The sequence below is a fragment of the Salvia miltiorrhiza genome, chromosome 3 (assembly GCF_028751815.1).
Source record: "Salvia miltiorrhiza cultivar Shanhuang (shh) chromosome 3, IMPLAD_Smil_shh, whole genome shotgun sequence".
NCBI classification, from domain to species: Eukaryota; Viridiplantae; Streptophyta; class Magnoliopsida; order Lamiales; family Lamiaceae; genus Salvia; species Salvia miltiorrhiza.
The window spans coordinates 10736937-10754619 of NC_080389.1; the positions used below are offsets into that span (position 1 = coordinate 10736937).

The 17683-nt window shown below is 35.5% G+C and overlaps 2 protein-coding genes and 1 long non-coding RNA gene across 6 annotated transcripts; 2 read left to right on the plus strand and 1 right to left on the minus strand.

Moving 5' to 3' along the window:
• Positions 1-2578: 2578 nt before the first annotated feature.
• Positions 2579-3325, minus strand: LOC131018309 (secreted RxLR effector protein 161-like). Its single transcript, XM_057947034.1, has one exon. The coding sequence runs from the start codon at positions 3323-3325 to the stop codon at positions 2579-2581; it is 747 nt and encodes a 248-aa protein (XP_057803017.1).
• A 1041-nt stretch (positions 3326-4366) lies between these two features.
• Positions 4367-8348, plus strand: LOC131017526 (disease resistance RPP8-like protein 3). Of its 4 annotated transcripts, none has more exons than XM_057946308.1 (3): positions 4367-4581; positions 5445-6196; positions 6456-8348. In XM_057946308.1, exons 2-3 carry the CDS (start codon positions 5449-5451, stop codon positions 8189-8191), a joined length of 2484 nt encoding a protein of 827 aa, XP_057802291.1. In that variant the 5' UTR covers positions 4367-4581; positions 5445-5448; the 3' UTR covers positions 8192-8348. The 4 variants fall into 4 exon arrangements, with proteins under 4 accessions (XP_057802291.1, XP_057802290.1, XP_057802293.1 ...); XM_057946307.1 differs by having other exon boundaries at positions 4368-4581; positions 5427-6196; XM_057946310.1 differs by having other exon boundaries at positions 4368-4581; positions 6459-8348.
• A 7251-nt stretch (positions 8349-15599) lies between these two features.
• On the plus strand, positions 15600-17096 carry LOC131017727 (uncharacterized). Its single transcript, XR_009099827.1, has 2 exons — positions 15600-15883; positions 15968-17096. It is a non-coding gene; the product is annotated as an uncharacterized LOC131017727 (long non-coding RNA).
• The last annotated feature ends 587 nt before the right edge of the window (positions 17097-17683 follow it).

A 17683-nucleotide genomic window follows, 5' to 3' on the forward strand; every position in this document is an offset into this window, starting at 1 on the left:
GAGCGCATACTTGGGGAGAGTGCACAGGAAAATTTGTCAAAAAGTAAAGCGATAATTGGTTCAAAATACAAGTATTTTGCCGGCATTCGGGCTGCCAAGTCAGCTTCAACAATAGATGTCAACTACTATTAAAGAATCTATATACTAATAGAAAAAGAGACTAAGGCAGTCTGTGACACAATTTGTGGATTGCATATTTTACCTCTGTTATATATTTATTATTATATTTATAAAATATAAATCTATTTTGATAAATATTTATTTGTCACTCAAATCTATAAAGAATACTTTATAACTATAGCTATTATATATTTATTATTATATTTATAAAATATAAATCTATTTTGATAAATATTTATTTGTCACTCAAATCTATAAAGAATACTTTATAACTATAGCTATTGATAAGGCTTATAAATAAATATATCCATCCAATAAATTATCTAATAAAAATAATAAATTAATAGATTTTTTAAAATAATAAATTATCAATTAAAATAACATTAATTACACATACATCATACTCCCTCCGTCCCAATAAAAGTGACCACATTTCCTTTTTGGGTGTCCCATTAAAAGTGGCTACTTTCTAAAAATAGCAAAAGTTTACTTTAATTAAGTCAACAATTACTCACTAATTTGGTCAACAATTGTAGGCCACTTTCTAAAAATGTCAAAATTACTCACTAATTTGGTCAACAATTGTAGGCCATTTTCTAAAAATTACTCACTAATTTGGTGGGTCACACTCAATTAAAACATAACAATCCCCTTCTTAATCTCCGTGCCCAAAAAAAAGTGGCCACTTTTATTGGGACGGAGGGAGTACGTTTTTTCTACTAGTTGGTTCAAAATACAAGTATTTTGCCAGCATTCTGGCTCCCAAGTCAGCTTCAACAATAGATGTCAACTACTATTAAAGAATAATTATTAAACGAAAGAATGCATGTGGGGTGAAAGTGGAAGTTGACATTCATTAATCATTCAACAGCCTTAACAGGAGTCCAAAGTTTTTTTAGGCCCGTAACTTTGGATGTTTTGCAAATATAGGACAATTTTTTTTTGGACTTGTAATTATAGGACAAATTTTCAAAAATTCGGCATAAATAGGACAAATTGAGCCCGAAAAATCAAATTGTCCTTCAATTGCAAGCCCGAAAAATTTTGTCCTGTATTTGCAAAATGACCAAAATTACGGACCTAAAAAAACGGGAGAGAAGATAGATTTTTTAAAATTTTTAACCTTTAAATGAATATAACTTTTACAATTCAAATCAAATATTTACATAAAATATGTCAAATTAAAGCTCTTATTGTGATCTTTAATTTGATATGCATATTACATATTTTATAATTAGTCGAATTTTACAATTTTAGAAAGAAATAAAATAAAATAATTAAAAGATAAAAAAAATAAAAAAAAATATACAGTTTATAAATAAACCTTGAATTTTATTATAACTCCAAATTCCCCACTCAAATTGAAATCTTGTCTTTTTAAGGGTTATTTTATTTCTTTTTTCTTCCCCTATATTTTCTTTTCTTGCGTGGCAAAATTTAATATCTTGTCACTCCAAAATTGCCACTCAAAATATTTAATATGCATATCAAAATAAAGATCACAATAAGAGATTTAATTTGATATATTTTGTGTAAATATTTGATTTGAAATGTAAAAGTTATATTTATTTAAAGATTAAAATTTTAAAAAAATCTTTCTTCTCTCTCTTTTTTAAGGACAGTAATTTTGGTCATTTTGCAAATGTAGGACAAAAATATTTGGGCTTACAATTGTCCTGCAATTGATTACTTATGCTCAATTTTTGAAAATTTATCCTACAATTGCAAGCCCGAAAAAATTTGTCCTACATTTGTAAAACAGTCAAAGTTATGGGCCTAAAAAAACTTTGGGCTCGCCTTAACAATATTTAAATGGGTAATTTTAAACATAGCCTCCAATTTTATCACTATAGCCACTTATTTAAAGAAATAATAAAAATAATTATAATTATACTATTATACCCTTATAACCTCCATTTAAAATTTATAATAAATTAATCTGAAAGAATAATATGTACAATATTTTCACAAATAATCATATAACCCCATCCTTATCTAATATTAATGATATTAATAAATAACTTTAATAACTCCATTAACATAGCCTCCAACTAAAAAAAAACGTGATTGTTGCAAAAGAAACTCCACACATGAAGAAGAAAGTAAGAACAAAGTTAAATTTTATCTCATTTCCCTAATTAAAACCCCAGGTTCTTTCTGCATAAAGCTGTGATGAAGGAACACAAAATTAAACGAAGAAGTCACCAAAAGGTGTTAAAGGCACTGAACTTTAGAGAGAGAAGCTAAAGAGCTTGAATTCATTTCTATCTTGAAAAACTAAAGACTGATTACATTGTGAAGAGAATAGCCTATTTATACAACTTACAACAGTGGCAGTTATAACTATTGCATAACAGCTGTATAACAACTATCTAAAGATATAGTGACGTGGCAGAGGCTGGATCCTTAGCTTTGAGTTGCATACTTCAATACACCCCCATTGAGACCTGGCCAGGAGTTACGGCAACAGATTCAGTTTATCACGAAGTGCACAGAACCTAGTGTCAGCCAATGGCTTGGTGAGGAGGTCAGCAATCTGATCATTGGAAGGCACATAACCTACTTCAATTGTTCCATCCTTTATCTTATCACGGATATAATGAATGTCAACTTCGATGTGCTTAGTTCTCGTGTGAAAAACCGGGTTGCCAGCCAAGGCAAGGGCACTGATGTTGTCACACCACAACTTGGATGGAGACTGCAAAGTAAGCCCAAGTTCGCTGCACAAAGCATGCAACCATACAATATCAGTCGTGGCATTGGCCAGGCTTCGGTATTCCGACTCCGCACTACTTCGACTGACTACATCCTGCTTTTTAGCTGACCAAGTGATAAGATTAGACCCCAAATAGATGCAGTGACCACCTGTTGAGCGACGATCATCCACTGAGCCCGCCCAGTCCGCATCAGAGTAACCTATAATCTGAGAGGTAGCAGATGGCTTAAATGATAGACGAAGTGAGGCTGTACCCTTTAAGTACCTGAGTAGCCTCTTGCAGGCAGTCCAATGGAGAGTGGTGGGAGCAGCCAAGAACTGACTAAGCTTATTTACCGAGTAAGCTATATCAGGTCTTGTAATGGTAAGATATTGTAAAGCTCCAACAGTGCTGCGATACATAGTTGGATCATCAAACAAAACACCACCTTCTTTAGATAACTTGGTAGCAGGTGTCATAGGTGTTGCACATGGTTTGCAGTCCACCATCTTTGTTTTAGTAAGAAGTTCTTGGATATATTTGTGTTGGCACAGGAGATAAGCATCAGCATCACGAAGAACCTCAATACCCAAAAAATAATTGACACCACCAAGGTTTTTCACTGAAAACTTTTGATGAAGATGATTGATAACTGAATTTACTAGAGCAGAATCATGACCAGTAATGAGGATATCATCCACGTAGACAAGTATAAGAGTAAGAGCTTGAATTCATTTCTATCTTGAAAAACTAAAGACTGATTACATTGTGAAGAGAATAGCCTATTTATACAACTTACAACAGTGGCAGTTATAACTATTGCATAACAGCTGTATAACAACTATCTAAAGATATAGTGACGTGGCAGAGGCTGGATCCTTAGCTTTGAGTTGCATACTTCAATAAAAGGCAAAGTAACAAACAAATTGAGAAAGGAAACCTCATTGATTTATTTGGTGGCTTCTACGCTTATCTGGAAATATGGCCTTAAAAACCTTGGGATTATCCTCCAAATAATCATCAAATGAAGCCAGTGCATTTCAAAATTCAAAATTCATCAAACGAATAGAGTGAGAGTGAGAGTGAGAGTGAGAGAGAGAAGCAGGTGCGTTTAGCCCAGAAATTTCAGAGAGGGGACGTCAGTCGAAATTTTTGAAGAGTGAGTAGATGGATTGATTACTTGAGCTTGTATCATCAACAGCCTCAGCTGTTTAGCAACAACGTATTGGCATTTGTATTCAGTCTATAGCATATGTTCTACTCTTTTTTTTTTTTTGCATTAATCTGTACAGCAACTTTTCATTAATGGATTCTTCATTTTTGATTTTGGAGTTTGAGTTGATTAGTTGAGATTCGTTGAAATGTACTTATTAAGTTTTTCATAAATTTATTATAAATTTTAAATGGGGCTATAGGGGTAAAATAGTATATTAATAATTATTTTTATTATTTTTTAAAAATAAGAGGCTATAATGATAAAATTGGAGGCTGTGTTTAAAATCACCCTATTTAAATATCTTTCAAACTTGTTTTTTATCCCTACAAAATTTTATGCGTGAAACAATAAGTCAACACTTCAGCTGGCTCGATTTAAGCTCGTGATGTTATTATTTTATTAGTGGTTGTTAAATATGCACATTATTTGGCTTCTTCAACTGGAAAATTCAAAATCCCTAATTCTACTCAAACGAAATTCAAAATTCACATTAAACACCGCCGGATTCTGCAGCGCCGCACATTAGTTGATCCGTCACCGGCAGCCCAGGTATGTTATCTTAACTCAGGTTTACTCAATCCAATACAAATTTACAATTCTTGCTTATTTGCTATTGTCAAATTGGAATCAAAATTAGTTGTATCAATTGAAAATGTTTAACTGTTTAATGTTTGTGTTTGTGTTGAACTGTTTAATTGTGTTTGTTTTGAAGGATGAATAATCCTTTCCCATTATCTAATGAATGGAGGGGAAACGTGTTATCAATTGGGTTATTTTCAAACTGTTCAGTTTGTGTTTGGGCATTTGAAACTCAATTTTTTTTTCGATTTTTCAATTAATTGTATACCTACGTTGTTCTTTTTCCCGTATGAAAAATATATAATATGCAACATTCTTGTTTTATAGAGTTTAATTTCAATTTTAGTTGATGACTTTTCAATTTCAATCTACTAATCAAAACACACGCTGGTGAAGTTGAGGAAAAAGGAGAACTGAGTAGGAAAGATGAGAAGAAACACAAGTAGTTAATTTTATTCTACTTAGAGTTGATCGTTTTAAAATTCACATGATTATGATGTTCTTATATAGAGTCAGATTTCTGAAGTGAATTCTTTCAATCCAAAATCATTTTTCTTCTATACTAATAAGGAGCTGCCCGAGAAAATATTCCACCCTGCTAGGAGAAAATTTTCCATCATAGTAAACATATGAAAATGATGAAAAATTGGTGAATATATACTTTTTTTCACTCTTAGAGTCAAATTTTTGAAATCTTTCCCTTGAGTAAATTCTATTAAATCCAAAATCATTTTTTTCTATGCTAATAATTTATCGATTTGTTGGAATTTGTTATTTCCTAGCTACTAATGCTGTTAAATTGCCTATTATGATAGTTAATTTGTTCCAAGCAGAAGTATGTCGGAGGCGCTCCTCTTATCGGTGATACAGAAGCTGGACATTAATTATCGAGAGCACGAAACAAATGAGGAAATGAGAAGGGTAATCAAAGAGGTGAGAGAGATTCTGGATATTGTGAGGGATAAGAAATTGGAAGAGGGGAGAACCCTAAATTTTTTGGTATCTGACCTTGTCGACGTAGCTGACTATGCCCTCCACCTTTCCAAGAAACGCAATACCGTTTATATGTACTATGAGTCCATCCATAGTTGGATTGGAGAGATCAAAAAGCAGATGCTTAAACTGGGAGATGATGGGGCGGAGATGAGATCATTAGAAAATGTTGATGATGATGTAGATGTGGTGGGCTTGGGGGAAGATGTGGAAATGCTGCTTCGCACAAAGATTATTGGTGGGAAAGGATACAACAGTTGGATTGTTCTTATCAAAGGGATGAGTGGTATTGGAAAGACAGCTCTTGCGAGAAAGATATACAACCATCCAACCATCATTCAGCACTTCGAGCCTCGTGCTTGGGTATCTAATTCTGCTCACTTCACTATTAAAGAGCTACTTATCAAACTAATACAACAGGTAGAAGATCCTCAGAATCTCCATTCATCTTCCTTATTGGAGAATATGGACAACGAGAGTCTCCGAGATATGCTTTATCAACACTTGAAAGGAACACGATATTTTGTAGTTCTCGACGACGTACCCAAACAGATGCACTTGAAGTCTTTCTTGCAAATTCTTCCAGAAGGATGTATGTATATATAATCATAATTCTGCTTATGATCTAGTCGTGTTAAGTTTTTATTAAGTTTTTAACATATACTTTAACATAAGTCCTGGTTCAAAATATTAAGTTTTTATAATTAAATTTTGAAGTCTCATAAATAAATTCCAAATATTATTAGAGTCCAATGGCTTTTTTTATTAAAAAAAAAATACATATCTAACAATATAAATTTCCAGACTCAGTAGCCTTCTGACTCTTCCTTTTTGTATTGTTCTTATCTAAGCAGGGAATGGAAGTAGATTGCTGCTCACAAGTCACATGATGCATGTCGACATATATGTACGCGATGAAAATGTTCATCAGATGAAACCTTTGGATGCTGAGAAGAGCTGGCAATTGTTTTTGAAAACAATAAACCATGGGAATAGGTTGACAGGTGAGCACAAATTCCCGAAGTCCTTGGAGCATATGGGAAAACAAATGTTGAGAAAATGTGACGGTCTGCCATTAGCTATAAAAGAGGTGGGAAAGCAGTTAGCAGAAAAGAAAGTCTCAGAGGGGATTGAATGGGAACAACTTCTTCAATCAGTTGATTTTGGTTCAATGCTCAAGTTATTGGAACCATTTTATCTTCAATTGGATCCCAAGCTGGAGTCGTGTTTCTTGTGTATGGCCTTCTTTAAGGAAAGCACAACTTTGAGGAAAGAAAAGTTGAAACAGATATGGGTTGCAGGAGGAGTAGTGGATTCAGCATATAAATGTAAATCATATTTAGATGGTTTAATCAATGAATCTGTTATTGATGTCAAGGAAAAGAGCACGGAGTATCGAATGAATGCTCTGCTACACATGCTATCCATCCAAAAAGCAGAGGAAAAACTAGGTTTTGAGATCCTCAGGAATAATGGAAATAATAGGCCCTCTGAGAGTCCTTGTCAACATCGTGTTATCATTTGTAGCAGAGAGAAGTTCAACTACTCGACGGATCAAGATAAACATCTTGTTTCTCTCATCTTCCATGGAGGTGGCTACTTTGACACTAGTCTGTCCTACTGGAAGAGCTTTGAACTACTTAAGATACTTGACTTGGAAGATTTTGGGTTGAAGATTATACCGGAAACTATCGTCACATTTATGGAATTAAGATACTTGGGGTTGAGAAATAATTACATGAAAGAGCTGCCACAGTCCCTGGGGTGCTTGAAAAAGCTTGAGGTTCTTGACATAGCTCAGAACTTTATGGTGGAGGTTCCAGATATTATATGGAAAATATATAAGCTTCGCCACCTCTACATGTCAGATGTGATTTGCCAAAAGCCTTTGAAGATAGACGACCTACAGCATCTGGAGACCTTAACTTACATCTCAGTTGATAATTGGACATATGGTCTCTCGCGCTTAAGACTGTTATTTCGTCTTAAGAAATTGGGCATAGAAGGATTGGATGGAAACTCAGATGTGAGCAAGATGATGACATCATTGGCTGACTTGAAGAAGCTTAAACACCTAATCTTAAGAGGGTATCGTTTCAGAAGCATGCCTTGTTTGGACGAGCTTCGTATTCTACAAAGTGTTCGTACACTCAAATTGGATGGACTCCTTGCCAGGTTACCAACTAATCTCCCTCCAAATATTAGATACTTGACGTTAGTTAATAGCTATCTTGATGAAGACCCCATGCCACTACTAGCGAAGTTAAAGACACTAGAGTACCTCAAATTGCGGAATGCATACGTTGGTTTAGAAATGGTGATTTTGGATAATGAATTCCCTGGTCTCGAAGTCTTGTGTATCGAAGAGTTGTGGAATCTAAGAAATGTACAATGTGGAAAAGATGCAATGTATTGGCTCAAGAAATTAGAAATCCAGGATTGTCCATATCTGGATACCCTCCCGAAAGCGATTGGGTTGATGAACCATCTGAAGGAGTTAAAGATGGTGACAACCAAAAGCATTGCAACAAAGATGAGGAATTCAGACTTGATCTCCGATATAAGTATTGTGAATATCAATTCTTAAATACAGTTATCTGCATTATTGATACATTTTGCTTGTTGGCATTAATTTGAATATTCTCTAGTTTTTCTTCCTATTTTTTCCCCTCTGTTCTTGTGTTTGTAAATGACATTTAGCTGCGACAATTATGGTCAGCGTTTGAATCATTGTTTCATTCTCACCCCATAGCCATTGTCTTATTCTCACTGCAAAAAAGTACATCAGTTTTGTGACGCTTGTGCTATTGGAAATATACGTACATTAAGGGTGCGTTCTCTTTGGTTGTAAATTTATCATGAGAAAATGAAGGATAAACAAAATTTCACCATTTTAATTCTTCCTTTCTTTTTTCATTTTTCTACTTGACCCTTACTCATTTCTCATTTACACTACAAATGAGAGATAATATTATCACACAATTTTTGGAGGGATAATATTATTCCTCCTTTGTAGTGTAAATGAGGAATGAGCAAGGGTCAAGTAGGAAATGTAAGAAAATAAAAGAAGGATTTAAAGTATGAAATTTTGTTTATCCTTCATTTTCTCATGATAAATTTACAACCAAAGAGAACGCACCCTAATTAGTTTCATTTTCATTCTATCAAATATTAATGAATGTGTAGAATGTTGATTATGCTGCCCCCTCGGGTTTTGTTGTTGGCTCTTTTGTGCTTGAGCTGTGTTTCTTCCGGCTTACGGGGACGACTCGCCGATGGGTTTTGGTTTGGCCGTAATCTGTGGCGGCGAATTTCCCGTCCCCCTGAACTGTGGTTTTGTTTTTTGGTTTTTCGTTAGGTAGTGTTGCGCCTTACATTGGTCCCTTGCTGTACTGCTTTTCGTTACACCGGTTTTGTAACAACTTTTCTTTCTTTCTTTTCAATAAAATTTTCATTTCAGCAGTAGAATGTTGATTATAATGATATTATTTGAAAAGGCAGCCTCTTTACACACCATAAGCATGCCCATAGCTGACCATATGCTCAAATGCGTTGCTGCATAGGGTCCCAAATTTTTGGGGATCTAGACCCAGTTTATTTTTGGTAAAAATTACAATTTTCACCTGAACTTTCAATTAAGGTAAAAAATACACAAACTTATATTTTCGTTGTAATTTTTACCTGAGTTTTACAACTAAAGTAAATGCATCCTAAGTAATCTTTTCACATGTAGCATTTCCTAATCAAGTTGCCAAGTTGGACAGCCATTGCTTGCGAAGATTCAATATTTAAGAAGTAAAATAAAAAATAATATGTTTTGGTCCTAAGATCGATATTTACTTGTTTCTTACAATCAGAAACAATTAGTCAACATCTTGTTTCTTGAGAAAAGCATGCAGGATGCATGTGGGGTGAACGTGCAAACGTGCATCCTGGAGTAATAAATTTATTATAATAATATATAGAAAGATTTCAACTGTCTAAGCCACCAACTACTGCTTTTATATTTTCCATTGTAACAGAAGACTTTTGGAATCCTATTTCAGAAAAACGAAAGCAGAGAAGCTAAGGAAAATGGAGGATTGATTCGGAAAGTAGATCAAGTCGAGTAAGAAGAAGAATCGCGAAAAGGTTTTTTCTTCTTTTTCTTTAATTATATTAGAAAATTTTATTTTTTTTGAAAATAATTGATATTATATATTGAAATTAAAATAATAAAAAAAATATATTATTGTTGAAAATAACAATAAATTTTAAAATATTATCAATAATTTATTATTTGTGGTGCCGACGAAAGAAGATCGAATTTAAAATAATAAAAAAAAATATATATATTATTGTTGAAAATAACAATAAATTTTAAAATATTATCATTTAAAAATAAGAAAAAATGGAATATTAATTAAATAATAATAAAATATTTTTTTAAAAATAAAATAAAAATAACAAAAAAAATTAATAATATTTACAGACAGATTATTTTCCGTCGCTAACTGAAAATAAAAAAAATAAAAAATAAAATATTTAACGTCTGATTGTTTTCCGTCGCTAATTTCGTCGGAGTCCGATAAATTTTTTTGTAGTTAAAGTCTCGAACCCTTAATAAGTGCAATAATGAGACCAATTTAAAGTCTCTGGTTAAAACACAGTCTAAAAGCCTAAAAAATACAGAAAAAAACACATAGAATAACCCCAATCGGACACGCGGCGGTCAGGGCGCCGCCCCCTATGAAAGTTTTCTCCTCTGTCCGACGATTGTCAGGACCTTCGCTGTGCACGCTGAATTTTCGGTGGTCCTGTGATGTCACAGCCCGCCTTAACTAAGGATAGTTAAGCCGAGTGATCTACGACTAGGGATGGGGTTAAAGAATAAGGGAAAGAAAGGGGCATCATTTGAAACCGTAAATCTTACTTAACTTAAGAAAAATCATCGTATTTACTCATTAATACTCTTTTGAACAGTCTATGAAAGACAACATAAAACTTAATTAATATCATTAATCAAGTTATACATCATATGAAACCATTCTCTTAAGACTCAAAGTATGACATAACATACTATAACATCAACAACATCTTGCAGCGGAAAGTAGCTAGACATATGTATGAAGACATATTCTAGACAGGTTAACTATTTATTAACAACCCTGGAGACTCCGCTCATTGCAGCACCATCATCACATCAGCTCAACCTGCACATTTAGAAAACATATGCAGGGCTGAGTACAAAAGCACTCAGTGGGCACGTATGCCTAGGTATAAAAATACATGCTTCAAAACTGTAAATTGTCATGCCATCATAAACAGTACAGCAAGGGAGTTTTTCGCTAAAAAGGCCCAAGCTTACTAAATTCATTTGTGATTCTTAAAGTTCGTCTGCAGACTAAGTTCTCTTGTAATCTATCATATCTGGAACTTTGTGCCGGAGAGGTGGCCACCTCTCACGGTCACTTGACCGGCCAACCCGCTAGATGACTCACGGTCACTGGTGTACACTAGCCCTGGCAGGATAGCTATCAACTGCTCAGGACCCGAATTCGATTGCATCATTGGCAAAGCCAAAGCAGATAGATATCATACTAAATGTAACAACCCGCTCTTTTATTATATTTAAATCCAGTAATATGATAATTATTATTTCATCTTTCAGTAAATCAAGCCCAGTAATTACTTAGGATTTAAATTCAGCTTATGACACTGGATTATATTCAATTAAGCAGGATTATTATTTTATTACCAAGTCAGTAGTTTCGCGTAAATAAAACCGCGATGAAAATTATTGAGTAAGCCAATAATTATTTATTTCAGATTCATAACTGACTTAGTTAAGTCATGTTATTTATTAATCACAATAGAATTATTTTTCTATTATTATTTCTTGAGTCGTGATTTTATTCCGACTTGTGAAGTATTAAATCTACGTTATTAATTTAGATTTTTTTTTTCGTGTATTAAATTTAGCACGCTATGCTCCCTCAGCCACTCTATTCTCACCCGTGCTTAGTTTTTTTTCTTTTTCCATCCTACACAGTCAGAAAGATTTCAACAAAGCAAATCTCAGTTTTCAACAGCAAATCTCATTTTTTTCAAAGATACAGATACAGCCGCAGCAAATCTTATTTGTTCAGGCGCAGCCGATTTTCACTCACAAAAATTCCACATTCATAAATTCCATTGTCGCAGCAATTCGCCTATAAATTAACTCAAACGAATCAGTTTTAAAACCACAACCTTCAATTGCTAATTCTAAAATACAGAGTGTTCGTTTTGAGTTCCAAACTTCAGCAGAACAAGGTATATATTAATCTCAAAGTTCTTCAACTTCATTCCTTATACAAGTGTTTATGTTCAATAGAATTCATTAGCAAGCAATATATCATTTTACAGTTTACAGTATTTGCATACGCATCAAACCTTTGCAAGAAATCAGAAATAGAACCTCTATATAACTAAACTAGAGTACAGAAAAATCAAGTTTTGATTCCATAATCAAATCTTTACACAAACTTGAGTTTTATGTAAAACTTTTTCAAATCTACAAACCTATCGAAGAGAGATAAAACGAGAAGGAGGCAATGACGAACTGCCGAGACCTTCGCTACGACGAACGGCAACTCCGGGAGTCGGCTTTGGGCGAGGCAGCGGCAGCCGATGGCGGCGGCACCAAACGGCGAGATGGCCTCTGTCGGCGGCAGCAGCTGTTCTGCCATCTCTCGCCGACTCGACGAACAGCAGCAGTCGGCGGACTCCGGGCGAGCAGCAGCAGTTCCAGGCGGCTGAGCGGGACGGCGCGGCCAAAGGCCAAGCGCCGCTGGTCGCGGCCCAGAGCAGAACAGCAGCAGCAGCTCCACGCGGCGAACCTCGCCGGCGACTGGAAGGGCCAAGACGCGGACGGCGATGTCTTGATTTGAGAAAGAGAGCCGAGCGGCTGTTGAGCGAGAGAGAGAGATGAGCAACGTTCGGTCTTGATATTGTGAGAAAGAGAGAGATGATATTGTGAGAAAGAGAGAGATGATGCTGCAAATTTTTCTTTTTGATTGAGAGAGAGCCGAGTGCGTTTATAATAAAGGGAGAGAGAATGGGTTTGATGATTAAAAAAAAAAAAAAGAGAAGGAATATAGCTTTAATAAAGATATAGATAGAGGGATATACTTAAATGTGTGTGTGCGTGTCTTTTGTTAAAAAGTGTGTGCATGTGTTTTGTTTTGAGAAGAGAGAGAGAGAAAGATTAAAAAAGTGTATGTGTGTGTGTTTGGATGAATCGGTGAGAGAGAGAGATATTTAAAAATGTGTGTGCATGTGATTTACTTTATAAAAAGGTTAAAGGAAACATGATAGTGGAGATAAAAGGGAGAAAAAGAGAAGAATTGTCGGTAAAGAGAGAGATGGAGAGGCGTGAGAGATGATAGAGAGAGAACCGAGAGTGAGGATTTTGGGCCGGGTTTGGGCCGAAATTTTGGGCCGGGTTTGGACCGAATTTTTGGGCTTTCTCAATTGGGCCTAGTTCATTTAATTGATGTTGGGTTTAATGTTATTTATGCATTGGGCTTTGAATTTATTCATTTGGGCTCAAATTAAATTCCTATTGGGCCTTGATTATTTTATTTAGGCCTTCATAATTATTCTATTAAGTTTAATTAGAGAAAATTTTAAGGCTTACTAATTATTAATTAGTAAGTGAATTAGATTATTTTAAAATGAGTAGATTATTAAAGATTAATAATCCGACCTCATAAGACGAGCTTTAATTCCTTAAATAGGATTAGCATCTCATAATTTAATTAAAGGAATATGAGACATGCATAATCATTTCACGCATCCTCATTTATTGAGATTTTTCGAGAATTAGAATCTTATTTTATTTTCTCGGATTAAAGGTCAAGCACCAGAGTTAGAGCTAAATCGTGAGTCTGCTATTCAGGTAGGCTTTCTACGTATAAACTAAAATTATATATTAGAATTGTTAAGACTTTATGCTTATGAATTTAAATGATATTGTCAATGCCTAAATGCTTTATGTTTTATTATTAATTGCCTATCTGATGTTAATCGAATTCGGATTCTGGGTGGGACCGCAAATCCCTTCGGAATTAGTGTACACCTTGTGATCGTGAGTCATCTAGCGGGTTGGCCGATCATAGTGTCCGTAGAGGGAGGCCTCCCTCTCGGCACGAGTTACTGATATGGTGATTAATGATATAAAATACCTGCGCGGGTTATTGATGAAAGAAATGATATTATGTTTGGTAAATACGAGTCTTTAAAGGAAAACCCTCGTATCTTACTACTGTTGAAAGGCTTGACAATAAAATATTATGCATATATGTAAATTTCGGCAAGTGTCCACTAAGTACTTTTGTACTTAGCCCTGCATGTATTTTTAAATGTGCAGGTTGAGCTGTGATCGAGGATGTAGTGTGCAAGCGAAGCTTTTGTCAATTTAGGACGAGAACCTCAGAGTGGAGTATATGTCTTCATACATATACTCAAGTTATTGTTATTCCGCTGCGAACACTGATTATGTTAAGATATTATGTCATTTGTCAAACAATATGTATTATTTAATAATGTACTAAAACTATTGAGTACCCCGTTTTGGGATAATATTATGTACGGTCCCCTTGTGGCCTTCGTTGATATCTAGATATTTCGATTGATTTCCTTATACAAGTCGAGTCATCAAGAAACCGAATATGCCCCTTTCTTACTCCCGCTCCTAAATCCCCTCCCTTAGTCGCGGTTTCCCCGAATTTGCTATCCTTAGCAAGTGCGGTCGTTACACTAAAATTTAAACATTTTATGGCAAGACAATACTTGAAATAACTTTAACTCAAAGATTTTATCATGAAATAACTTGCTTGAACGTAACATTTAAACTCATTTGATATATATGAAAGTAATGCCCACCTCGTTGTGTCTCTGTATCAATGAGTAACGTCACTCTCTCCCTCAAGTCGTTACTTCCCAAAAGGACCTTCATTGTTATGAAGAATTGATGAGAAGTTATAAAAGAAACCTCGATCAATAATCTAATCTCTTTTATGAAACATTAGTATCTCTAATGTTCATCTCTCTTGATTGTTAATCAATATAACAATTATTATCTCTCGTCATTACTCATTAATTATAACATCCTTATGTTATAATTAGCAGCTCTTCAATTAAAAAAAATATTTAACACATCGAAAAGTCCACTTTCTTAGCAGATCTATTCGCTCTCATCTCGTCTAATTAACCAATTAGAAGTTAAACTATCCATTAGGCATGTATTTGAGTCACGGGTCAACAAGAATTGACTATGCTCAAATCCTAATTTCACTAAAAATTTCGGCATGACCTATTCATATATAATGTCAACCATGAGATTTCAACGCGTGAATCTCACTACGTGAACTCGTCTCTCGACTCAAAACTTAACATCTTGACATCTTTTCAACGCAAACCAAATAATTCAAAATCATCAAAACTCTTTATCAGTAAACTATCATTTATTGTAGTGACCCGCTCTTTTATATATTTTAAATCCAGTAATGAGTGTGTATTTTTGTTCATCAGTGAATGAAAACGGATATTATTCTGATATGAATTCAGCTTATGATCCTGAATTTATATTGTTAAAGCAGTTAATGATATTATTTCAGAGTTATAACTGACTTAGCAAAGTCACGTTATTTATTTAAGCGAGATGGAATTAGATTTTATTTTTACTCAAGTTGTGGATTATTTCCGACTCGTGAATTAATTAAATCTGCGGATTTAATTTATATATTAGAACAACGAACGAATTAAATCTACGAATTTAATTTTGATTCATTATATAACTTATCGATTTTAGCGAGATATCACATGTCGAAATCGAGATTTATGTAAATACAGTATCAAGCAGAATCGAAGCCAGTATTTTATTTCAGTTACGGAATCACCGAGACATAGAAAATACATCATTAATTCTTCTATATTATTATTATTTTTTTTTTCTTTTTTTCTTTTTCTTTCCATCAATCTTTGACCACCACTTTTCCCCACCACTCATTTTTCACCCCAACCATTCACTCTTTCCCTACCATTTTCCCCCATCACTCATCATTTTTCCCACCACTCATCACTCAAGTATGCAGCCAACAATCCTCCTCTATTAACTTCAACTCCAGCCAACAGACTCCCCTTTCACTCACAGCAGCGTCGACTTCCCTGCTGCCATACTTGAACAAGCTTCAGTTCATTTGAGACTTCATTAACAGGAGAGAAAGAGCTGCCCAACTTCCGCCAAATCCTCAAGGTAAGCTTCGGCTTGAACGTTTCCACCTCCTGCCATAACCTCCACCTGCATTTTTAAAGCAATAACACCTTGATCATATTTCAGTTATTCCTCATCTCAATCATCAATACCACAACAGCCAACCAACAAGCTAGATACTCAAGGTATTTATGCGACCTCAGTTATTCAATCCAGTTTGCATTCATACCATCAAACATGATCAGATTCAAATGATAGATGGCAATAAGCTTGATAAACTTAGCAAAGTTACATACTCTATATGAAATAGCATTTGTTACTTTCCTGTTGTATTCATATCTATAGAGCTCATAACAATCCACATATGCGAACTCATGATTTATGGCATTTCACGAAAGTAGTATGATTCATACATTGAGATATTACCACTGTACAACCAAAGCCATAAGAGCTCCCATCATGTAGCAACATGAATCGAAATACAATAGCAGGGGATAGAACAAAAACTTAGCTTAAGGAATAGGGTCGACTGCCCTGTTTAGTCGAGCTCAAGGAAGACGACGGCGAAGCCGAAGGTTCCAGCAGCAGCGGCGTCGGGGCTCGGGGAATCAACGACGACGGTGGCCTGGTGCTCCTACTGCTGTCGATCCAGAGATAGCAGTGGGTGGATGGCGGCTGGACGAGAAGCTGGTCGGCGGAGGGAGAGATGGTGGGCCGATCAACTGCTACTCGGCCACGGCCAGAGGAGATCCGAGGGAGGAGGCGGATCTGCTGCGAGGACGCCGGAGGCGGCGGCGCAGCCGCTGGATGAGAGGGAGCTAGGGCTCGGGCGCCGCTCTTCGCGGTGGGATGCTGGGGTTTAACGCGTCACCGGTCAAATCTGACCGGAGCAGATGACGACTGAACGGCCGGCCCAACCGACCAGAGCTTGAACGAGAGAGAGAGATCGGCTTGGGGGGGGCGGCGGCGTTACCTCAGCAGCGGCGACGTCCAGCGACATAGCTTCCAGGCGTGTCGGCAGATGACGCCGACCGGAGCAGGCGGCAGCTGAGTGGCCGGAGAGGGAGGGCCGATCGAGCGCCGATTTTGAGAAAGGGAGCGAGCGGCCCTTGAGAGAGATCAGAGAGAGAAAGGCGAGAATTGATTTTGAGGAAATAGGGAGAGAGAACCGAGATGTTGGGGGAAGAAATTTTGGGCTTTTCCTATTGTAATTAAAATTGGGCTTATTTATTTTAATTGGGCTTATTTAGTTTAATTCTTTGGGCCTTGTTGATTTATTTTTAGTGGGCTTGAGTTGGGCTGGCTTATTTATTAATATTGGGCTTCTGATTTTATTTAAATGGCCGATTTTAATTACTGATTGGGCCTCCGATTTTATTTATATGGGCTTTGATTTAATTGTTGTTTTGATTTGTATGGGCTTCATTTAATTGAGTTGGACTTTATTTATTTTAATAATTGGGCCATTACATTGGGCCATTTCATTGGGCCGGAGTTTATTTAATTATGTTGGACTCCTTATTTGGGCTTCGTTTCAGTGGGCCGATTTTATTTTAAATTACAGTGGGCTTGAGTTGGGCCGAAAATTTGGGCCTTTATTTTATTTTCTTTGGGCTTCATAATTATTTATTTTTGGGCCTTGTTGTATTTATTATAATTGGGCCTAATTCAATTATTTTGCTTGGGCTTTAGTTTAATTCATTGGGCCTAATTTAATTATTTCATTGGGCCTAATTTAATTAATTCATTGGGCTTTGTTATTTTATTCCGATTGGGCCTCCTAATTATTTTCTTTAGGCCTTGGTTATTTATTCAACTGGGCCCTAAAATTTTTTTTTAATT

Excerpts from the sequence above, each read along its gene's own strand:
- LOC131018309 (XM_057947034.1), bottom strand. The coding sequence starts at position 3,325 with ATGGTGGACTGCAAACCATGTGCAACACCTATGACACCTGCTACCAAG.
- LOC131017526 (XM_057946308.1), top strand. The coding sequence starts at position 5,449 with ATGTCGGAGGCGCTCCTCTTATCGGTGATACAGAAGCTGGACATTAAT. Across the intron at positions 6,197-6,455 it reads GCAAATTCTTCCAGAAGGAT|CAGGGAATGGAAGTAGATTG; the intron begins GTATGTATATAT and ends TTCTTATCTAAG.